Source organism: Carlito syrichta, unplaced genomic scaffold, assembly GCF_000164805.1.
Source record: "Carlito syrichta isolate Samal-C Ts95f unplaced genomic scaffold, Tarsius_syrichta-2.0.1 Scaffold314713, whole genome shotgun sequence".
Classification (NCBI taxonomy): domain Eukaryota; kingdom Metazoa; phylum Chordata; class Mammalia; order Primates; family Tarsiidae; genus Carlito; species Carlito syrichta.
In genome coordinates this window covers 189,844-213,826 of record NW_007258809.1, presented here as the reverse complement: position 1 = coordinate 213,826, position 23,983 = coordinate 189,844, and the positions used below count along the sequence as shown (strand labels likewise).

Here is a 23,983-nt window from a genome sequence, read left to right as displayed (position 1 = left end):
TTTTTTTTTTTTTTTTTTTTTTGAGTTGAGGTCTCACTCTGTAGTGCAGTCTAAAGTGCAGTGGCATGCTCACGGTCACTGCAGCCTTGACCTGCTGGGCTCAGGCAATCCTTCTGCCTTAGTCTTCCAAGTAGCTGGAACTACAGGCATGCACCATCACGCCTGGCTAATTTTTTGATTTTATTGTAGAGATGAGGTCTTGCCAAGTTGCCCAGGCTGGTCTCGAACTCATGATGGACTCAGACAGTCCTCTCACCTTGGCCTCCCAAAGTGCTGAAATTACAGGTGTGAGCCACCGCACAGGGCCAGCCAATGTTTCTTAAGGAAAGTTGTGTGCAATAGGCAGTATTTTAAAATCTGGAATCTTAGCCGGGCTTGGTGGCTCAACCTGTAATCCCACGCCTTGGGAGGCTGAGGTGAGTGAATTGCCTGAGCCTACGGGTTCGAGACCTGCCTGGGCAACTTGGTGAGACCTCATATCTACAATAAATCAAAACATCAGCCGGGTGTGGTAGCGCATGCCTGTAATTCTAGCTACTCGGAAGGCTTTGGCAGAAGGATCACCGGAGCCCAGCAGGTCGAGGCTGTGGTGGCTGGGAGCGGCCACTGCACTCCAGTCTGGGTAACAGAGTGAGACTCCAACTCAAAATAAAATAAAATAAAATCTAGAATCTTAACATTTTCCTGAGAGCACCTCTTGTTTTGAGTGCAACATTGTTATTGGGAACTCATGTGAACATATTTGCATACTGAGTCACTTCCACTATTATCTCCCACACAGTGAAATAACCTTTGAACTGTGAAAGAAGCTAAGATGGAAAGAAAGGGCCAATTCTTGTGCATGAGAAGATGGTCAGAAGATATTTTAGGAAAGAAAAGATACTGATATTTTTGCTTTGAGTTAGTTTTTGGTAACTGAAATACAATTTCAAGCCTTGTTTTATTTACCTCTATAGGCTGGACATCATCATTGCCTATCCATTAATTTCTTGTATTTGTCAGAATCTATGTCGTTCAGATATAAAAACTCTACACATTATTCAGTTGACTCGAGGCTGATGCATGAATGTCAGTAAGTAACATATATGGGCCCACTGGATGGTGTTCCCTTCAGGAGTATGACTTTATTCTTTGTGGAAATACATAGTGATATATTTCTTACTGTTGGTCCCTTGACATTTTAATTATAACTTAAACATATTCCAATGGCAGTATTATCTAAAACAGTATTCCAAGGCCTCAAGTCTTTGCCTATCCTAGTTTTATGTAGTTTGCTTGCACTTATTAGGAACTCATCACCATATCATTCAGTCGTAATTTGCTGTGCCCATGCCTCATCCTGGTTTCTTTTTGATCCATTCTCCCACACCTTTCCCCATCATGAATTAGCTCTGTGAGGACACAAGGACTGAAAGCACATTGAAGGCAGAGAACTTTGCATATTGCTATATATCAAAAACCTAGACTGGTGTGTGGCCTGCAATAGGAGCTCAGCTGATGCTCATTCAAGGAAATTGTGTAAAAGTATGAAGGAAATGTTATTTTAAATGATTGCAGAGGTTTTGGTTCTGTTTAAGAGACAGGTTTTCCTGTTTTCATTTTCCTTCTCTAATCTCTGTTCCCTCTCACTTCATAATCCTATGTGTCATTCTTGAAGGTTGTTAGCCAGTACTTAAGGTAGACAGAAACTGTTTTTCTCCTGGGAATTTTCCAATGTTGGATGATGTTACATATCTTCTGATTGTCTTTTTTACACTTTCTGCCCTTGTGGACAAAATGCCTATATGACTTAATGTTTGATTATTGATGCTAATATTTGTTGATGAATTTTTGGAATTTCTGATGTATGGGGACATGATCTGTATTGTAAAAATAAATTTTGTTTATGGAAATATTGGAAAAAATTATCCTCTAGTGGAAGAAATTTCAAGAAAAGATAGGCCTTGCATTTAGGTCACTGGCATTCTGTATGTTTTTGTTAGTTTATTTTAGTATACTAAGCATGTGAATTATTTTGGTTTAGTGTTTTATTTTAGTACAATGCTATAGTGTTGTCTAGATACAGGGTTGTTATCTTTTTATTTAAATTAAATCTTCCTTTTTCCAAATTAAAAAATATACACATAAAAATGTATGCATATCGCTAGCCATCAGGGACATGAAGATCAAAACTAGAATGAAATGCCACTTCATATCCACCAGGGTGGCAAAAAAAAAAAAAAAAAAAAAAAGTGTTCTGGATGAAGAAATTGGAGTTCTCATACATTGTTGACAGGAATGTAAAACGATGCATCCGCTGTAAAAAACAATTTGGCAGTTGATCAAAAGGCTAAATATAGAATTGCCATATGACCCAGCAATCTCAGGTATATAGGTATAAGTATATACCCAAGAAAAAGAGAAACATTTATGTTTACACAGAAATTTATATGTGAATGTGCATAGCAGTATTATTTATAATAGCCTCAAAGTAGTAGCACTCCAATGTCCATCAAATGAATGCATAAACAAAATGTCATGTAGCCATACAGTACAATATTATTTGGCAATAAAAAGAAATGAAGCCGGGTTCAGTGGCTCAGCCTATAATTCCGCACTTTGGGAGGCTGAGGTGAGTGGATTGCCTGAGCCCGCGGGTTCGAGGCCTGTGGGTTCGAGACCCACCTGGGCAACTTGGCGAGATCTCATCTCTACAATAAATCAAAAAGTTAGCCGGGTGTGGTAGTGTGCACCTGTAGTTCTAGCTACTTGGAAGGCTAAGGTGGAAGGATCGCCGGAGCCCAGCAGGTCGAGGCTGTGGTGGCCGGGAGCGGCCACTACACTCCAGTGTGGGCGACAGAGTGAGACTCCAACTCAAAAAAAAGAAATGAAGTACAGATACATGCTACACAGATGCAGAAGTGACAAAAGAGACTTTATATGATTCCATTTATAGAAAATGTCCAGAATCAGCAAGTTGATTAGTTGCTTATGCCTGGAGGCGCTGGGGGGAGATGGGAAGTGAATACTAATGAATATGCTGCCTGTTTTTGGGGCAATGAAAATGTTCTAAATTAAATAGTGGTTTGATGGCTGCACATCTAAAAACCACTGAGTTATACACATAAAAGGGTGAATTGTATGATATGTGAATTTTGTTTGAATAAAGTTGTTATTGAAGAAGTACATATGTTGACCCTTGAACAATGCAAGGGTCAAGGGCACTGACCCCCTGTGAAGTTGGAAATTGGTGTATAACTTTTGACTCTCCAAAAACTGTTGACTAGAAGCCTCACTGATATCATAAGCAGTCGATTAACACATATTTTGTATGTTCCATGTATTGTATGCTGTATTCTTACAATAAAGCAAGCTAGAGAAAAGAAGATCTTATTAAGAAAGATAAAATATATTTGCTATTCATTAAGTGAAAGTGGATCATCATAAAGGTCCTCATCCTCATCGTCTTCACAATGAAGAGGCTAAGGGCTTGGTCTTGTCTCAGGGTGGCAGAGGTGGAAGTAAATTGGCATATACAGTGGAGCCTGACGTTCAAACTTGTGTGGCTCAAGGGTTAGCTGTATCTAGATGCATTTGCTTCCATGAGCATAAGTTATTTCTGGAATGATGCAGATTGGTTCCCTGTAGAATGGAGAGCTGGATTCCATGGGGGGACGGGACGGGGACAGGGGGCGGGGTGAGACTTTTACTAAACATCTTTTTGTATCTATTGAATTTCGTACCATGTGATTGTATTACCTGTTTTGCAGTTAAAAGAAAAGTTAAATAACGAGGTATTAATAACTCGTATCCTCCCTTGATTTTACTGTGTCCAGGTCCTTCAAGGGTTAGATTATTTACACAGTAAGTGCAAGATCATTCACACTGACATAAAGCCAGAAAACATCTTGATGTGTGTGGACGACGCATATGTGCGAAGAATGGCAGCTGAGGCCACGGAGTGGCAGAAGGCAGGGGCTCCTCCTCCTTCAGGGTCTGCAGGTGAGGGAGCTCAGGCAGCCCCGTTTTGGTCTGCGCAGGGCATTGTGGCCTGCAGAGTTGCACGTTGAAAGCAGTCGAGTCAAATGTGTACATACTAGGAATTTTTTGTAAAAGGTTAGTTGCTGGAAATAACTGCACCCTTTTCTTGAGAAGGAAGATACCTCAATCAAATTATTTTTTAATATTTGAATTATTTGTCTTTGTCCTCACTTGAAAGGCCATTTATATTCTGAGCTGCTGCTTCATCTACATTTGAGCATTTTCTCTTTTTGCCTACTTTTCTGCAGAGGAGGATATAGGAACAGGTTTCTTCTAGCTAACCTTTCGTCATCAGAATTTTTTTTCTAGCTTCAGTTGTGTTAGAATAATTCCTGTTCTTCAGTCAGCATAGCTGAGTGTAATCAACAGATTTGGAATTAGTTACAAAAGACCTAAGAGTGGGGACAGAAGACCAAGTGACTGAAGTGCCGGAGTATCTTTATTTCTGTGGTTTTGCAGTGAGGTGTGGGCTGTGCTTTCACGCTTCTGGCCTGCCTGTGTTGTCAGGCAAGTGAACATACTAAGGGCTGAGGCTTCTAGTACAGCCGGGCTCTCTGCTTCTCGCTCACTACCATCAGGTGTTATTTAGTGCATAGAACCAGTCTGTCAAGCTTTTGACCTGACAGGGCTCCCATCATGACATCTGGAATACTTGCTGCATACTTCCTGCAGTACTTGATCTAGTTTAGTTGTATAAATAAAGCTTGCCAAATAGATTTCAAATCTAGATGTCATCTCATCTAAATTGTTCATTTGTGAACTATTTTTCATTTTCTTATCATTCAGTGCTTTTGGATGGGCTGCTTTTGAGATATATCGGTATTTAATTTTTGAGAAATGGTTCAGTATGAACAACTTCTATATCTTTTAGGAGTTGGTTACTTATTTGAGTTCGATAAACTAGGTCCCTATGATTAAAAAGCTCTGATTATTAACAGTTTTTGAAGTTGATGGGCCAATAAAAAACAGTAATTATTTCATTTTGCAACTCAAATTATCCACATAAAAATGTGTGCCTGTTTTTCTCTAAATGTCTATTTTGTTTTGTTTTGTTTTAGTGAGTACGGCTCCACAGCAAAAACCTGTAAGTACTTATACATATATTTATATTCACCTTGTTAAAAGGGACTGTCCATTACTGAGCTTTTCAAATTATAACAGTTGTTGTAATGTAAATTTACTTAAATGGTAGACATGCTGTGTGTCCTTAGACATGTTGGACTGCCTGGGCTGTTAAGTTGAAGCGATTTCTGCGGAGGTGGAGAAGTGAAAGCTCTTCCAAGTGCCATCTTTGCTGTGTGTTTTTTGGCCAAATCTGGGGACATAGGAGGCGATAAAGATTGAGTTGAAGTGTGACTATTCCAAAACCACTTTGCATATTTCTGATTAGCTACTAAGTTACCTGTTTTTCTAAAGCTATTATTCTAAATTTTTTTCCAGCCAGTTGTTAAATATGAAAGAGTATGGTCTAATTTTGTGGTCTTATCAAAACACTATATCCAGTGCAATAGCCCTCAGTTTGGAATGGAAGTTCTAGAACAAGGGGAAGCTGTAATAATTAGACTTCCTGGCCTACTGAAGAGCCCAGGGCATTCCCACAGTTTTGCCTTGAGCTGCCTATGTTTTGTTTACTGATTATTTGAAAGATTAGAGATTCTCATTGCCCTGTTTTCCAAGTCAGATGGCCATGATTGGAGGCAGATGAAAACTATGACTTTTTCTTTTCTCCTTTACTTCATGTGCGCATTTCGTACGATTCATGTTGTCTTGGCTGCTGTTGACAGCTCGCTATGAGACCTAAACCCCAGCAGAGCTGTTGACCAACAGTGACATACACCTGCTTTGGCAAACATTTCTTTTTTGACACTGAAGAGATGAGATGATGCTACTTTGTATATAGGCAGCAGCAAATAAAACTTGCAAGAGGAGCTTCTTGTTTAAGGCCAAGAGTATTTCAGAATATTCCGTTCTCAGGCCAGGCACATGTTTGCAGGCTCACGCCTGTAAGCCCAGCACTTTTAGAGACTGAGGCAGGAGAATTGCTTGAGCCTAGGAGTTTGAGACCAGCCTGGGCAACATGGTGAGACTGCGTCTCTGCAAAAATAAAAAGTCAGAGCCGGGCTTGGTGGCTCAGCCTGTAATCCCGCGCCTTTGGGAGGCTGAGGTGAGTGGATTGCCTGAGCCCGTGGGTTCGATACCCGCCTGGGCGGCGAGACCTCATCTCTACAAGAAATAAAAAAATCAGCCGGGCGTGGTAGCGCATGCCTGTAATTCCGGCTACTTGGAAGGCTGAGGCGGAAGGATCGCCGGAGCCCAGCAGGTTGAGGCTGTGGTGGCCGGGAGCGGCCACTGCACTTCAGTCTAGGCACCAGAGTGAGACTCCAACTCAAAAAAAAAAAAGTCAGCAAGGCATGGTGGCATGCACCTGTAGTTCCAGCTACTTGAGAGGCTGAGGTGGAGGGATCGCCTGAACCCAGGTGGTCAAGGATGCGGTGAGCCATGGTTGTGCCACTGCACTCCAGCCTGGGTGACACAGTGAGTCTCTGTCTCCAGGAAAAAAAAAAAAAAAGAATATTCAATTCTCTTAGAGTGAAAATGGTGAATACTTACTGGATTTAAGTTTTATACATCTGGGACAAGACCTGGTAGTAGGCCCAGCATGTGATATTAGCTGGCACTGTTTTCCCTTTTTTTGGCTTTATCATAACCCTAAGCACAAGGTGGGTCTCATGTCTGGGCTTGTGATTTTTAGTTGAGCACAGCGTGAAAAAGAAGATCTTATTGGTATTTGCCATACTGCTAGCAGTTGTGTACCATCACATGGTGCTTTAAAAAGAAGCCAACTGACCTGTGGTTTTTTTTTTTGTTTTTTTTTTTAAACACGTTACAGATAGGAAAAATATCTAAAAACAAAAAGAAAAAACTGAAAAAGAAACAGAAGAGGCAGGCTGAATTATTGGAGAAACGCCTGCAGGAGATAGAAGAATTGGAGCGAGAAGCTGAAAGGAAAATAATAGAAGAAAACATCACCTCAGCTGCGCCTTCTAATGAGCAGGATGGTGAATACTGCCTAGAGATGAAACTAAAAACAGCGGGATTGGAGGAGGCAGCTGAAGCAGAGACTGCGAAGGACAATGGTCAGTGGAGCTGGGAACTGGGGTGCATGGGATCTCGGGAGCTCCATTAACAGGAACCTGACTGGTTGCCGCTGGGGCTGACTTTGTGCTGTTGCTTCAGATGTCAAGGCTGATTCTCTCCCACTCCCTATTGGGATTGTGGGAAACAGCCTGGTGCATTTGGGCTGTGTGTGCCAGAAATATGTTAACATTTCAGAATAGTTTTTTTTAAATGCAAAATGTCTGAGAAGCAGCATGTCTTTATTATGCTGCAATGGACCCTGCTTTATTTTGTAACTAACTTTTTATCTAATCATAATGCACTACAAACCCTTTTCTGAAGATTGCAGAGGGTAGAAATGGAAGTGCAGCTCTGTTTATAAATAGTTATTTTCCCCAGAAGCTAACTTTTTCTAATAAGAGTTGGCCAATTATTAAATAGGTGAAAAAGGAGATTTAGAAAGCCTAAAACTTTTACTTTGAAAGCCAAGAGGCATTTTACTGTGTGGTACATAAATTAAGCACATTCAAAATGTATCATGTAGAAGGGGGTAAGTACCTGGTGCCACTGTATTAAAGAGAGTAACAAGATCTCCTTCTTAACCCATCAACTTTTTCAGGTGAAGCTGAGGACCAGGAAGAGAAAGAAGACGCTGAGAAAGAAAACGTTGAGAAAGATGAAGATGATGTGGAGCAGGAACTTGCGAGCATAGACCCTACCTGGATAGAATCACCCAAAACCAATGGCCATATTGAGAACGGCCCATTCTTACTGGAACAGCAGCTGGATGAGGAAGAGGATGATGAAGACGACTGCCCAAATCCCGAGGAATATAACCTCGACGAGCCAAATGCAGAAAGTGATTACACATATAGCAGCTCCTATGAACAATTCAATGGTGAATTGCCAAATGGACGACATAAAATTCCCGAGTCACCGTTTCCAGAGTTTTCCCCTTCACTGTTCTCTGGGTCCTTAGAACCTGTGGCCTGCAGCTCTGTGCTTTCTGAGGGATCGCCACTTACCGAGCAGGAGGAAAGCAGTCCATCCCACGACAGAAGCAGGACGGTCTCAGCCTCCAGTACCGGGGATTTGCCAAAAAGTAAGTGTCCCTTCCCATCAAATTTCTGCTTTCAGAGGCCTCAGGGTCATGCCTTTGACAACTACCATGAAAGGAATTGGCTGGAGCTGACAAAGCCATGTATGTGTGTGCTCTTCGTTTTCATTTGATTACTTTTGTACTCAGGAATAAGTCATAGGATTTAAAAATATGTTTTGTTGCCTGAGACCTCAACTTGGTGAGACCTCATCTCTGCAGTAAATCAAAAAATTAGCCGGGCATGGTAGCGCGTGCCTGTAGTTCCAGCTACTTGGAAGGCTGAGGCAGAAGGAGCCCAGCAAGTCGAGGTCGCCGGAGCACAGCAGGTCGAGGCTGCGGTGGCTGGGAGCGGCCACTGCACTCCGGTCTGGGTGACAGAGTGAGACTCCAACTCAAAAAAAATAAAAAATAAAAATAAAAATATGTGCTGCTAGGCTCTCTCTTGCTCTCTGCATATCAAATCTCATTTCTGACCCTTTCTCATTATTTAGTCAGTGACATCAAACATTTACAAAAACCTTTCTATTTTAGCAACTTGTAGTTTATATTTTGTATCGATACCTCTTCCATCTGATATCATTATACTTAGTTTTTGTTTTGCTTCTATTCGAGAAAACACATGTCTGTTCTTTGACTCTTTTGAAAAACAAGTGTCATATTTTCTTTTGATAGTTCCTCACTATAGGGGTTAGGTTGGCCCAGAATTGTAATTTTAGAAGAAGTGGCATAGGTTTAAATATGATGACAGATTATAGATTGGATCTTGTGTTCTTGTCTACCTAAGAATGCCCTGACTTATTCCAAACTCTTGTTTTGGGAGTGAGTGCTAAGAGACTGTAGTAAGTGAAAACTGGGCGGCACAGTTGGTTTCCGCTTTGGCCCACAGTGGAGAAGCTCAGAAACCTCCTCTGCTCCCTCTACTGACAAGACTGTTTCAACACATGGCAAGTAAGGGATGAGCCAGCCCTGCACACTGCCCAAGACGTTTGTCCCAGCAGGCTGGCGAGTGAGCCAACTTTGTTCTCACTAGCTAGAACGAATCACCCTATGGTTGTGTTTTCCTGACTCGACTGACTGTGGTCAGCTCCTGTTCCCCTTTAGGGAGTGTTTAAGGCTCTTGTCCATGGTTTCACAAGGATTGTTAAGGAAAGGGCGGTGCAGTAGGAAAGGGCGGTGCAGTAGTGAAATCACCTTTTCCAGACTTAACTGTTGCTGTTTGTGACTCAGTTTATACTATATTACTGATTCAATACAAAGTAATTTACAAAGTACTTTTAAAATTGATACTTATTTTGCAAGTAGCAGCTAGAGGCAGTGGCTTTAAATACAGTCAGCTCCATGTCTGTGGGTTTCACATCTGTGGATTCAATCAATTTAGATTGAAAATATTCATGGGAACAAAAAATCTGCATCTGTTTTGAATATTACAGACTTTCCCTCCTTGTTATTATTCCCTAAGCAATACAAAACAACAGCTATGCAGTGTTTGCACTGTATTAGGTATCATGAATAATCGAGAGATGATTTAAGTATGGAGGGATGTGTGTAGGTTATATGAAAATACTGTGCCATTTTATATCAGGTCCCTGAATATCTGTGGATTTTGGTATTCTTGGGAAGTCCTAGAAACAAGCCCCCTGCAGATACGAATGATTAAATCCCAACTCAAAACTTAATGGCTTAATGGGACTTTGGTTTCTTAACCTTCCTGAGCCTCAGTGTACTTCTCTGTTAAAGGGAAGAGATGGCTATCTTGAGGGTTGTTATTAGCAATGAATTAAATAAAACAGGTAAATACTATAGGTAGATAAATAACATGTAAAAATAATAACATAGGAAAAACTTCTCAGTGAATGTAAGTGGCCCTAGACAGCACAGACCTTACAAGGGAGCATGGTTGCTGCTTGTTACATGTGTCACATCTGAGGCCCAGGCCAGTGGTGAGTCTAGTGTTTTGTGGGCTCCTGAATGTTGGTGTCACTCTGATGTCTGTTCGCAGCCCGTTTCTCTCTTCACTGCCTTTCCCTACCTGACCTGAGCCTGCCTTTGATTTCCATGACCTTCAGTGGCATTGATGACCAAATCCATATTCACTTGTTCAGCAATGATTGTGTCCCAGCAGTGGCCAGGCCCTGTGGTGGGACTGAAGGTGACCAGTCGACAGAGCCCCAGTGTGCTTGCGTGTACAGGGCTGGCAGCTTTGAGAGCCAACTCCTGAGGCGTGAGCTGCTGTGGAGGAAAACAAAGCCTGATGTGGGGTGGGACCACTTCTTTTCTTCTCCAGAAAGTGAGTGAGCCTCATAAAGCAGGTGACATCTGGTCTGAGACCTGCAGGAGATGAGGAAGCAAGTCAGAATCCAAGGAGAGCACTTCCTGGCCAAGGAGTCTTTTCTTTGCTCGGCATTCCTGTGATTGAGGCTCATTCATTCAGCGAGGCTCTACAGCTCCGTCCCCATGTCACAGGGACTCCAGACTGGAGTGCGGCCTCCCTGCCAGCCTGCCCAGTGTGCTGTATTCCCCAGCCTTGTCGCCACTGTCTCCTGTTGCTCCAATGAGAAGCCTGGCCATCACGATGGCTCCCTTTTGCTCTTCCATCCAACACTTGTCCCATCACCCCATCTTGCTGGGTTTACCTCCTGAGTCGGGTTCCTGCCTGCCTTGGCTGGAATTGAACCTGGTCGCTGCTCACCCTGGTCCTTCTCCCTTCTGTTCTCTGGACTTCGTGTTCCCTCCAGCTTTCATCCCACCTGCCTTGCACTTGCTCTTCCCCGCTACTGCTCGGTGCTGGGCAGGTCAGTGTGTGCTGGCTCGTAGTTGTCAGCCCCGCACTCGATGGCCATGGTCCCCAAGGGGGAGGGTGTGTCCCTGCGTCACCTGCACCATCCAGGGAGTGCAGGGAGGAATGATTTGAGCATCTCTGTGGTTTTCCTGTTGTTGCTGAAAGAACAGTACACTAAACAGATATATTCTCCACATGGATTCAAGAGTTAACATTTTGCCATGTTATGTATGTTTCTCTGGTTTTAGGATGCCTCACTCCTACATACTCAAGCATCCATCTCCTGAGAGATGAATTGAAGACCTTCTTCATCATAACAATAATACCATTATCACATGTAAGAATGTTCATAATTTTAAAATATCTATTGTTTATTCCATATTCAGAGTTCCTCAGTTGTCCTCAGATTTTCTTTCTTTCTTTTTCCTGAGCTAGGCTGTGATCAGACACATTTGCTGCCTCTTCACTGAGGGCTTCCCAGGTTCCCAGGCTCAGTTCTCTTTCTTCTCTTTTTCCTGATGGTCAGACTCTTCTCAGTTGTGTGGTCGTTGTTCATTTCCGTTATCCATCATTAGCATGTGAACTCTTGGAAATTGCAGTATGTTGGGTTTTTTGCTTTTGTTTTTGAGTCGTAGTCTCACTCTGTTGCCCTGGCTGGAGTGCAGTGGCACGATCATGACCATTGTGTCCTCGATTAGGCCTGCTGGGCCCAAGTGGTCCTTCTGCTTCAGCTTTCCAAGTCACTGGAACCACAGGCATGCCCCATCACGCCCGGCTAAGTTTTAAATTTATTATAGAGATGAGGTCTTGCCAAGTTGCCCCGACTGGTCTCAAACCCCTGGGCTCAGGCCATCCTCTCACCTCTGCTTCCCAAAGTTCTGAGATTACAGGTGTGAGCTACCACACCTAGCCGAGAGTGCAGTATATTTTTATCTTTGTATCCTTACCGTCTAACTCAGTTCTCAGATAAATACTTATTGAATAACAAACAAACAAATGAGTGAGATCTGGTTATATTCCCTTTCCCCTACCTGTTTCCATTTATAATTAGAATTTTATTCTAACAAAATGCCATCCTTAACACCTGCTGCATTAGGAAACAGGAGCCCCCCCCATTGACCCCAGCCTCTTACCAAGCAAGCCTTGTTAATGTTGTTACATTCTGGGGTATACCGGGGACAGGATTTCCATATCCAGTCATTTGTTTGGGGTCTTGTTTGGTTCCCAGCATGGTCATATGATAAGCATGGCAACCTTCCCGCTGGGAGGTGATGTTTGCTCCCTACCTGGAAGGGTATGGCCTAGAGGCTTGTGGCTGGCTACCAGGTGCTACATGACCATGAGGCAAGAGGAACAGTCTTCTTGGAGAGTTTATGGGGATCCTCATCATCAGAGCAGTGTGTATACAATGGGGAATAAGAAGAAACCCAGGACCAGCTTTGAGGGTACTTCACTGTCAGGGTACTTGACGTAGACTTTTTTTCTAGAGGAATTTGGCAACCTTTGAAGGTTGAGAAGAGGAGGCAGGGTTCCTCTTTGATTATTAGCTGTTAGGGCCTTAGCACGTATTTTGGTTCATCACCTCTGAAGGACAGAGGCCTTGGAGCAGGCTGGTCTTTGTCTAATCTGCAGGGTATGTCTAGAACCCTTTCAGTGTTGCCTGGTGGGGACCCACTTCGTGATCAGTGCTTGCGTAGGCTGCTGTAACACAGCCGCCATACACATCTCATTCACCTCTTGCTCTTCAGTCTCTGTGTAGCAACCCAGAGAGATCTTTTTATTTTACTTTATTTTATTTTAAAGATACTGACTTGCTCCTTTGCCCAGGCTGGAGTGCAGTGGTGCAACCATAGCTCACTACAACCTACATTTCCTGGGCTCACGTGACCCTCCCACCTCAGCCTCCCAAGTAGCCAGGACTACAGGCATATGCCATCATGCCCAGCTAATTTTTTTAAAAAATTTTTTGAGCCGGGCTCAGTGACTCAGCCTGTAATCCCGCACCTTTGGGAGGCTGAGGTGAGTGGATTGCCTGAGCCTGTGGGTTTGAGACCCGCCTGGGCAACTTGGCGAGACCTCATCTCTACAATAAATCAAAAATTAGCTGGGTGTGGTAGCATGCACCTGTAGTTCCAGCTACTTGGAAAGCTGAGGCAGAAGGATCGCTGGAGCCCAGCTAGTCGAGGCTGTGGTGGCCAGGAGCGGTCACTGCACTCCAGTCTGGGTGACAGAGTGAGACTCCAACTCAAAAAAAAAAAAAAAAATTTTTTTTTTGACAGATGGGGTCTTGTTATATTGCCCAGGCTTATCTTGAACTACTGGCTTCAAGTGATCCTTCCACCTCAGCCTCTGCAGGTGCTCTGGGGTTGTTGGAATTATAGGTGTGAGCCACTGTACCTGACTCTAAAGAGATTTTTTTTTTGTCCATCTCCTTCTTTGCTTTTGTTTTTTCATAGCCTGTATAGCTACCTGACATTGTGTGTAAATTATTCGTGTATTTACCCTATTGGCCATCTTTCCAGCCAATGGCTGAGTTTCCTAACTTGTGCTGTGTTCCGGGTACCAAGACAGTGCTCGGCACATAGAAGAGACCCAGTAGATACTTGTTGCACGAGTGGGTCAGGTGACTGTTAGTATCCCATCTCCTAGCTCTGCCCCTCCTTGGGACCAGTGCTCAACCTGCTCCACGTGGAGGGTGTACTCGTGCCTGCCTTGTCAGGATGTTTACGAGACAAATCATTGTGTGCCTACCCCTATGCCTTGTGCATGTGATGGCAGCTGTTCCTCATGCCAAGGCTTCGCTGCCTGCCATCTTACTAGTGTCTAGGATAATGTCATGTGGAATGAATGACCACAGTGTCATCCAGAGACGGCTTTGTCAGAAAGTGATTTAAGGGCCCAGCCCTTCCTGATATGGTCTTCCCACTTCTTCCCTTCTGGGTAGAAGCAGAGCACACTCGCAGGTTCTTCACTTTCGAAGAGAAGGCAGCTGCAGCTTGTCCTTTGTGTCACCATTATCCATGAGAAGGAAAGGCTGGGACAGGTTTGGCAATCGGGGTGGCGATTAGAAGAGGAACAGAGCAGATTTGAAATGGTCACGCAGCAAGCATGAGCGACTCCATGTCTAAATGGGCTTTTTAAAAAATGCACCATCAGGTACCTGTGTGCAAGAATGATCTCACTGAGAAAAGAACGTCAGGAAAGCAGAATCTCTTCCCTCTCGTTGTGTTCTTATGTGATTAAATTATTGAGATAAATTACCTAGTATCATTTAGAATACATTGCCACCTGGGTAACTGTTTACAAACCTGAACCAGGAGGATAACAGCATGCCACCAAAGAGATTTTGTTTAGTGAACATAAATGATGAAAATTAAATACAAAAAAAACTGTATTTAAATGTGTGATGATGTGTCTTTGCACAAGTCTATTTCTTTTAGCTTAATTGAATTAAGCAGTTCCTGGGAGGGTTTTTAAAAACAAGTCAGAGTGGGTGGCGATTCCAAATCACCTCCTTCCACTTGAGAACAACTTAGATAATAGCCAACTTGCAGTTAGTTACCAATTCTCATAGAAAAAACAAACTCACATCTTTCTGTGGTTCGGGGATGCAGTATATCGCACACAGCTTTATTCTATTTCCCTGTTAGACCTGGGACCTGAGTGGTTTGAGAGGTAGGGCTCGTCTTTGGACCTCCCCTTAGGCCCCACCATGGGTCAGCACCCTTGTAAGGAGGCATAGGGAACAGGAACATCTGGGCCTGACTGGTCTAGGTTGATCCGCAAACCCAAGGAACAGGTCTTGGGGCTTAAGACATGCGCCAGAATTCTCCTGGCACGCTCTGGAGCCCTCCTTGGGAACTCTGTGGGCGCCTTTTGCCCTCAGGGCCTGCTTTGCTTGTTGCCCTGTTGACATCCACAGAGAGGCCTTCCTGCCTGTGTGGACGTGCTGAAGGGTGGGCACCTCTTTGAGGCCTGCACTTACGTGGTTTCATGTACCCTAAACAGGCTTAGTTCATGCTATCAATGCCCACCTTGGAGTGATCAGAAGGGCTCTCTGAGGCGGGTGTTTAATGTTCTGCATTGAGCAACTTTTCCATTTAGTTTATAAATACCATTTCAGAATTACTTCTCAAAAAAATAAAAGCCATGGTTTACATTTTGTCTTTACCAGAAATCTGAGATTGTAGGCTAGTTTAAGTTTTGGTGATGAAAATGCTGACTTGAGGATTTTTTCTCTGGGCCTCACCAAGTTATTTTTCTTTGACACTTGCCCCTTGGTTGGCTATCCTTGATATAGGCATGGTCCAGACTTCTCTGAGAAGCTCTTGGGGTCGCCCTGGAATTGAGAATGGCCTGAGTGCAACAAGTTTGTGAATGGCCTCAGAGATTGCCTTACAGCCCAGTCCATCTTGGGAGACCTCTCTCTGGAGTCTTCCTTGTCTAAAATGCAACCAGAATGGATTAGTCCCGCTGTTAATCTGTGTTTGTTAATCAACCATCATCTACCCTTCTAGGTCCACATGTGCTCAGCCAAACAGTGGGAGCTATATGTGGGTGCCAGGGGCCCTGTAGTCCTGTGGTGTTGGGGGAACTACGTGTCTCTGGGAGGTGATTGGCCACCCACTACCTTGGTCCCCCGCCTGTGTTCCTTGTCATCATGCACCAGTGAGGTCGAGCTGGCCCTTGAGGGAACAGACTGGACATGAAGAGCAACCATAGGCACAGGCGGGGCACACAGCAAGGCAGGCTTGCTCTGGGACTGACTTAGAGGTGAAGGAATCAGGAATAGAAGGAGAAAGGGTGAGACAGGTTGGCGGGGTCCTCTGGGCAGCCCAGTTTGCTATCTTTGGGGGAATATTTGCCAGGGATGGAGACTGAGAATTGTAATTCTATTGAGTTTGCTTTGCAGTATTCCAGGCCTGGATGACCATCCCACCACTTTTTAGGAAAGGATACATTGACCTTGGCACACACCATGCTCACATGGGCTTACCCCATCCCAGTCACTAACTGTTTTGCTGTTTGCTCATGCCAGCAAAAACCCGGGCTGCCGACTTGTTGGTGAATCCCCTGGATCCGCGGAATGCAGACAAAATTAGAGTAAAGATTGCTGACCTGGGAAATGCGTGTTGGGTGGTAAGTACAGCTTTCTTTCTAAAGCATTCTGGTCTTGATTCTGTGAGAAAAGACACTTTTTAATGTCTGTGTTCCTCCGTGGTAATGCAGTGTGTTCCCTTCCAGCATAAGCACTTCACAGAAGACATCCAGACACGGCAGTACAGATCCATAGAGGTTTTGATAGGAGCAGGTTACAGCACACCTGCTGACATTTGGAGTACGGCATGTATGGTAAGAGCAGCTTCGGCCATCTTCTTCTGTGTGAACTGGCCCATCCTTTTAATGCTCGTGATGGGGCTGAGTCTCTCCAGAGCATGTGATCTGTTTTTCTGACTGAGAGGATCATCCACTGTGGGCTGAGTGAGGAGAAGGTTGCTACCTTAGGTGGCTTAGGAATCAGAAGGATTCTCCTCAGGCATGCCCTGGGCTTTTGTTTTGGTTTGTTTTGGTCTTGTGAGAGACGGTCTCTTCTTAAGGGCCTTCGCAGCCCACAGCCCAAGAATCAGACTCAGTTGTAGAGATAGGTGACTTCATGTAGTTCCTTTTGGTTCCTGAAGTGTGCAGGTTGTATAGAGCCTCCTCCCTTCTCTGACGTTGTGGAGGAAGTTGAGTAGCTGTCTGAGGCTGAGAGGTTGGAGCCCTTCCAAGTGGCCTGTGCCAGGTCACCAGAGAAGCAGGGATCCTTCAGCTTACTATTCTAGGCTATCTGTTCACTTCTGAGACTGCATGCATACTCCCTCTGACTGAGTTTGTGCCCCGAGAGAATGTGGTGATATCTTCTTCAGGACGTCCAGTGCCTTGCCCTCACCCATGTCCCATGCCTGTTTCTGCTTCTGGTTTTGTGCATCACAGTTGAGTTGTATCTAAGCTCACCCCAGCCCCACCAGTGCCTCTTTCGTTCATGACTCTGAACTGTGAACTGGTGGGCACAAATTGTCCCATGTCCTTGAGCTGTTTCCGGTCCTCTTTCTTGGCCCTGTTTCCGGCCAGTTCAGCACCTTTCTTTCAGTGGGTCATTCCCACGCTGGAAAGGGGTGAACTGCTTACTGCGAAATTTCATGCTTTTCCTGTTTCATATTATTGTTTATCCAGATTCTCCTCTGATATTTAAGTGAAAGGGCTTGTGTGTAAGTCTTTGTCTTCTCACTGAAAAAAGTAATATGGAATACATATGTTAATTTTATGTTATTCAAAGATTAATTAACAGTGCTTTTAAATTTACTGTATTTTATGTCATCTAATGCTAAAGTAAAAGCCTTGTCTTAAGTAGGCAGTGCCAAATGATAGGAGTAAAAGGGTGTTTTGTGTTTTTCAAGTTAGTGTGATCACAAGCAACAGATGTGGCCACGTAGGTCTGATACACGGGGCTTTCTATTCTCTCGTTGCTCTTATGCACGATACCAGATAATAATTTTAAAATTATTAAAAGTTAAGTTTTTCCAGATCAAAAACTGAGTCCCTGCCTTAGCCATGTATAGAAAAGAATGGTTAAAAGAATCGGCGGACTTGTGATGGTTGCTCTGTGTGTAGAGGCTGTTGTGTAGAGAGGCATGGACCCTCCAGCGTGTCCCCCTGTGGCAGATGAGATGAGAGGTCCATGGGAAGGGAGCCTGAGACGAGGGCTATCGCAGGGTGTGTTAGGTTGAGCTGCACTAGTTGCCGGCATCAGGGTTGCCCTGAATAGGTGCTAAGAGTTCTTTCAGCTCTGAAATCCTGTGCTGCTAATTTGGGGTATCAAATTTGGTGATAGAACCAGAAAAACAGGACAAAGTCCAGCTGTAGTGGGATAACAGCGGGGCTGTCAGCACAGTTTTAGTCCAAGTATCTGTCCTGCCTTCCCTTTGTTAAGGATTTGTCCCTCCACACAGTCTCCTTGTCCCGCCAGCTTCTTGAAGTGCTGTTGCTTTGAATAGTGGCATAAACACCAGTACAGCCTGCCATGGAAAAACACTCTGTCTCCTTTCACCTGTCCCCTTTCCCAGGAAGTAAACACAAGCTCCCTCAGTGCCACTAGGCTGCTTATGAGGTTTTTTTGTTGGCTGTTATAAGGGAGATTTTTTAGGCAGGAGGCAAGCCTTCATTCCCCGCCACCTGCATCCCCAAGGTCACGGCTGAGAGGTCCCTTTTATTCTTCCTAGAGAACCTGGAAGAGGAAGCAGTGCTCCTTCGCATCCACCCTTTTGTTGAGGTTTAAAAAGATGACAGTTTATTACATTTGACCTCATAATACCAAGCTGTCATAAGCTACCGATCATTCTCGGTGGTGAAGCCTGTAGTCCTTAGAGTTTCACAAATAGCAACAGATCTCACAGATGCTCTGCTGGGCATGAGAGCTGCTGACTGCTGGCCGTGCCCTTGCTGCTGCCGGGAGGGAGGGTGCTAGGCTGCAGCTGGGAGGTACCATGGGACGAGGCCCGGCAGCTGCCAGAGTCACTTGTCTGATCTGTGTTCTTTTTCCTGAGCTTCGGGGCCCTTCCAGGTGTAAGTGTGTGTGATCCAAACTTTCTGTGTGGTGTTGGTTTCTTTGCATTTATGTATCACAGTCCCCAAATAGGACTTTTTATGGACTCCTTGTTGAGTCCTGGTTAGTGCTATAGAAACAAGAAGAGCTACTCTGACAAACTTTACCAAACTTCTACAGCACTGGCCACATCACAGAACAAATAGGTGACCTCATTTATTCAGAATAGGATACTTTGGCATAGGAAGGTGTTTTAGGAGAGAGGCATCTGGTCTTCCAAGAATCCAGGAACAGAGGTTGGTCCTGGGGAAAGTACTTTGAGGGGACTGGGCCAGTGCAGAAGGAAGAACCCAAAGTCCCCAAGAATTAAAAATAAATAATAATAAAGGTTATATTGTGAGTAACTTACTGAGTAGAAGGAAACAATCTTTCATAAAACAGTCTTTCATGTCAGCATAAAAGCATTTTGTAAAGTACAAGGCACATTTTTTTCATCACCCTGTTGTGCATGTCATATTTGTTAAGAGAATCTAGTCACTCTCCAAAGAACCAAGGCTAGATAACATTACATGGCCCCCTCCATCGCTCCTCTGCCTTTAAAAAAGATCACTTCATTGAGAGGCTCCTGTGTTTCCTTGCAAGTACATGGTGCTCATCAAAGTGATCTTTTTTTTAAAGTAGCACTTAGCTGATGTATTTTGGTGTTAGACAGTAAGAAATATGTGCAAACCTGGGTGCAGTGGTGCACACCTATAGTTCCAGCTACTTGGGAGGATCACTTGAACCCAGGAGTTCGAGTCCAGCCTGGGCAACACAGTGAAATCCTATCTCTAGACAAGGAAAGAAAGAAATATATACAATCAGATTGAAATATTTTTGAAAATTAAGAGAGCTAGGACAGGACTCACGGCAGAGGTTAGGGAGCAGCTGGAGCTCGCATGGGAATTTCATCCAGCTGCCTTCCCAGGTCTGCTTTCCCCTATTTGGATTTCCACATTTATTGCCTGACTTGGAAGGTACTGAATTAACTGTTTCCCAGGCTAGATGGCGTTTTCCGGCCACTGATTGTGTAATCAGTCACTCCACTTGGAATTGGGGCCAGTGTTAGGTTTTTCTGCCCTAACCTGGGATTGGCCTGGCTGTTTTTGCTGTTGGGTGGGGAGAAGAGGACCCACATGAGGGTTCTCTGCTTCCTTCGTGCACCACAGCCTGGGACCGCCTGCTCCCCTGTGCTGAGAATTGGCAGTTTGTGTCCTGTGTCCTGTGCCAACCTATGCTTGGTTCAGGGCAGGCAATACCAGATGATAATTTCATTGAAAGTTTTTCCATATCAAAAACCGAGTCCCTGCCTTAGCTATGCATAAAAAAGAAAGGTTAAAAGAATCGGTGGACTTGTGATGGTCGCTCTGAATGTCGAGACTGCTGTGTGGAGAGGCATGGACCCTCTGGTGTATCCCCTAATGGCAGATGAGGTGAGAGGTCCGTGGAAAGAGAGCCTGGAATCAGCGCCATTGCAGGGCTGCCCCAAATAGGTGCTAAGAGCTCTTTCAGCTCTAAAATCCTGTGCTGCTAATTTTGGGTACTAAGTTTGGTGATAGAACCAAAAAAATAGGACAGAGTCACATGAGAGTTCATGAACTCTAGTGCACATCGCAGGGGCAACTGGCAGCAGTCATGTCATCCTGCTTAACCTCCCTCAACTGGTGCAGTCTTTTCTTTAAAAAGAAAAAGGTGAGCCGGACTCAGTGGCTCAGCCTGTAATCCCACGCTTTGGGAGGCCGAGGTGAGCGGATTGCCTGAGCCCACGGGTTCGAGACCAGCCTGGGCAACTTGGCAAGACCTCATCTCTACAATAAATCAAAAAATCAGCTGGGCGTGGTAGCGCGCGACTGTAGTTCCAGCTACTTGGAAGGCTGATGTGGGAGGATCGCCTGAGCCCAGCAGGTCGAGGCTGTGGTGGCCTCTCCTGGCCACTGCACTTAAGTCTGGGTGACAGAGTGAAACTCCAACTCAAAAAAAAAATAAAAGGTGAAAAGATATGGTCCAGGCTGACCACACCTACTCTTGGCTTACTAAGACTGTGCTGTGGAGACAGCCCCTCACCAGGCAGGAGAGTCTGCCCTTGAGGCCCCTTCCCAGTACTCTGTGTTCATTGAGACAAAGAGAAGGTAGGTTGATGCAGCAGACTCCCCTGTGCTGACTCTTGGGGCAGGAAGGGGGGGAGGGCAGGCGCAGGGCCATGGGTGTCAGCGAAGGTGGGTGGGGTCCAGGCCGCTGAGCTTTTTTCAGAACAGCAGGATGCCATTCAGAATAGAAGTGACTATGGGAGAGACAGAAGTAGGATGGAGCTTATTCTTTCTTTTTTTCCTAATTTTTAAAACATGGTATCTAATCAGCAGAGCAATAGCAGTTGCTGTCTTTGTATATTGTTACCAACTTAAACTCATGGTCCTGAGCTTTTTTTGCGTGCAAGAGAAATGGAAACAAATGGCCTTTCCCATACACTGGTGTGCTGAGATTCAGTTGATGGTGATCCAGGAAGCCTACCTTCCTGGACATCCTCAGGAGGGTCTGCGGGGCCACCAGCTTCATCTGGCCCTAGGCACGGAGGAAGAGGGTCTTTTTTGTTTCTTGATTTTCCTTTGGTTGAGTCAGAAATGAATGAAATGAAAGTACATGATGAGCTGCTGAAAATAGCCCTTGATAACTACATGGAGGTCTTTTGTTTTGTTGTTTTTTGAGTTGGAGTCTCACTCTGTCGCCCAGACTGGAGTGCAGTGGCACGCTCCTGGCTACTGCAGCCTGGACCTGCTGAGTTCCGGCGATCCTTCCGCCTCAGCCTTCCAAGTAGCTGGAACTACCACGCCCGGCTAATTTTTTTGATTTATTGTAGAGACGAGGTCTCACCACGTTGCCCAGGCAGGTCTCGAACCCGCGGGCTCAGGCAATCCACTCACCTCAGCCTCCCAAAGCGCGGGATTACAGGCTGAGCCACTGAGCCCAACCATGAAGGTCTTTATGACAGGAAGCAGCAGCGCCTGCTGCTTGGAGGCCAAGGCTAGCGTGGTGGTGGAGGAGGCAGGTGCTGGAGTCCGCAGACCTGGCTGAGGCCTGGCGTGAACCTCGTTCTGCCTCTTGTGGAGTGTGTATGGGCTCGGGCCAGGCCTGCATACACGGTGGCCGAGTCACTGATGCTTTGGGTTTGCTTCCTACAAAATGAAGAGAATATATAGCCCTTAAGTCTTTCATTAAGAGAGCTGTAAAAATTTTCCTGAAACTTTTTAGAACTTTTTGGAAGAAAGAAAAAATATGGTGTTGAGCACTTTTAGGAGATTTTTTTATTTGATTCAGATCCTCATAAAATGGTGATCTCCTCTATAAGGAGAAAAAGTTGTTGGCTTGCGGGCCACTGTGAAGTCTGAGCATGTCATCTGTTGTATCCTAGGCATTTGAGCTGGCCACAGGTGATTATTTGTTTGAGCCGCATTCTGGGGAAGACTATTCCAGAGATGAAGGTAAGTGTGGCAGCCTTGGAACTTCTCAGGCTGGGACTCCTGCCAGTCCTGTGCTTCCGGGCAGTGTTATATGTTTGTTCTGAAATAGAGCCATGTTTTGGTTTTCAGACATCAAATTGAGACGCCTTTCCTTTGAGTCTGACGCCCCCTCAGCCTCAGTGAATGGGCAGAGCCTGCCTGGCACAGGCGGCACTCCAGGGAGCCCTCAGGGATCTACACCAGCAACTCTCCCTGGCCTTGTGCAGGGAGGGAGCCCAGTTGGCCAGGAGGGGGCAAGCTGTGCAGACCTGAAGCCTCCCCGTGGAGGAGGGTTTTCTCTGTCCTGATTGGGAGCTGAGTTGAAAACCCAGGAATTCTGACTTGAATTCCAGCTGTTACCTGACCATCTCCATGCTTATTTGCTTGCAATGCTGGGGCGGCCTGGGTTGAGCTGGCCTCAGCCACTGTTAATGCCCCCGATGGTGCCTGAGGCCTGCTAGTCCCAGAAGCCTCTACATGGATGTGCTGCAGACATTGTTGATTTGAATCTATTTCTGATTTTTTACTAATTTCGATTTTTTCCTCTTTTATCCCATCCTTCCCTTGCCCCTCCCATTCCCATCTCCTTTTTTTCTCTCCTCCATAGACCACATAGCCCACATCATAGAGCTTCTAGGCAGTATCCCAAGGCACTTTGCTCTATCTGGAAAATATTCTCGGGAATTCTTCAATCGCAGAGGTAGTACCTCTTCTTTTTGAAAAGCGCCATGATGCAGACAGAAATGGAATAGCCGCTGCTGATTGTAACATTAATGATGACGAAGGCATTTCTCCTAAATTCAAAAAGCAACACAGCAGAATTCCTGTGCTAATTTAAGAATTGGGGAAGACCGCATTTGGCCTGTGCTGCGGTTGCCCTGGCCACTGGCCACTTCTTGGCGCCCTCCAGCTCTGGATCCCGAATCCAGTCACTAGAGGAAAGCCTGTACTTTCGATCAACAGGTTGTGCTCTGTTTCTGTCTGCGCGGGCGGTGGTAGTGTCTGCATGCAGTGTACTGATTAAACTGTCGTGTGTTTCTGTTTTGCTGGCAATGTTTCCCAATGCAGATCACATAGCATTGATCATTGAACTGCTGGGGAATGTCCCTCGAAAATACGCTATGTTGGGGAAATATTCCAAGGAGTTTTTCACCAGAAAAGGTAATGGTATTTATGCCACACTAATTTTCAGCATCATTTTCTCCCAAATGGAGAAATGGTGCATTCATGTTTGGGCAGTGGAGAAAGAGCTGGACTTTCACATCTAGGGAATTCTGCTGAAGAAAACTCAAGGAGTAAACCTGACCCATCTCATATCTGTGCAGTAAGAATTTTGTAAGAGAACAACTTTCCTAAAATTGTCTTTCTCCTCCACCTCTCTCTCCTCTTACTCCAAGTACCAATCTATACTTGGAGTACAGGTATTTGTTTTTTTGTAAAAAAAAAGTTTGAGTGACTTTAAATAGCCAGCTGGATTTGCCTTTCCGTTTTCTATGTTCAGGGACCATCTCTGATGGAACAGAGGTTGCCTAGAGCTGGACTTCAGGAATGTCCATGGAGTCCTTTTGTCTGCTGAGTTATTTATGTAGACTTGTGAAATCCTGTATACATCACATTCTTATAAATCAGATCCTATTTTTCCACTGTGTTATGTCACACTGTATTATAGGTGATTTATTTTGATGTTGTAGTTCTCACCTATCTTCACTTGGCATGACTCTGAACAACTGTTTCTTTGCCCAGTGTAGCTCCCAGTTGACGACCAATTTTTAAAAACACCCAAAAGCCCCAAAGTTTTTAAAAAAGAATCCTCCCTGTATTCTTTTTTTTTTTTTTTTTTTTTTTTTTTTTTT

At 44.7% G+C, this 23,983-nt stretch overlaps 1 protein-coding gene across 10 annotated transcripts in view; it reads left to right on the top strand.

Moving 5' to 3' along the window:
* SRPK2 (SRSF protein kinase 2) overlaps positions 1–23,983 on the top strand; it is a 271,418-nt gene that overhangs the window by 233,525 nt on the left and 13,910 nt on the right. For 5 of the 10 annotated variants that reach the window (XM_021719445.1, XM_008071760.2, XM_021719437.1 and 2 more), the window contains 8 exons: positions 3,816–3,981; positions 5,079–5,104; positions 6,911–7,157; positions 7,757–8,239; positions 16,054–16,154; positions 16,260–16,367; positions 22,043–22,112; positions 22,738–22,830. In XM_021719445.1, coding sequence (XP_021575120.1) covers positions 3,816–3,981; positions 5,079–5,104; positions 6,911–7,157; positions 7,757–8,239; positions 16,054–16,154; positions 16,260–16,367; positions 22,043–22,112; positions 22,738–22,830 — 1,294 coding nt within the window. Of the gene's footprint in view, positions 1–3,815; positions 3,982–5,078; positions 5,105–6,910; positions 7,158–7,756; positions 8,240–16,053; positions 16,155–16,259; positions 16,368–22,042; positions 22,113–22,737; positions 22,831–23,198; positions 23,292–23,983 lie in introns of all 10 variants that reach the window. The other 5 variants (XM_021719443.1, XM_021719439.1, XM_021719442.1 and 2 more) reach the window with 4 other exon arrangements.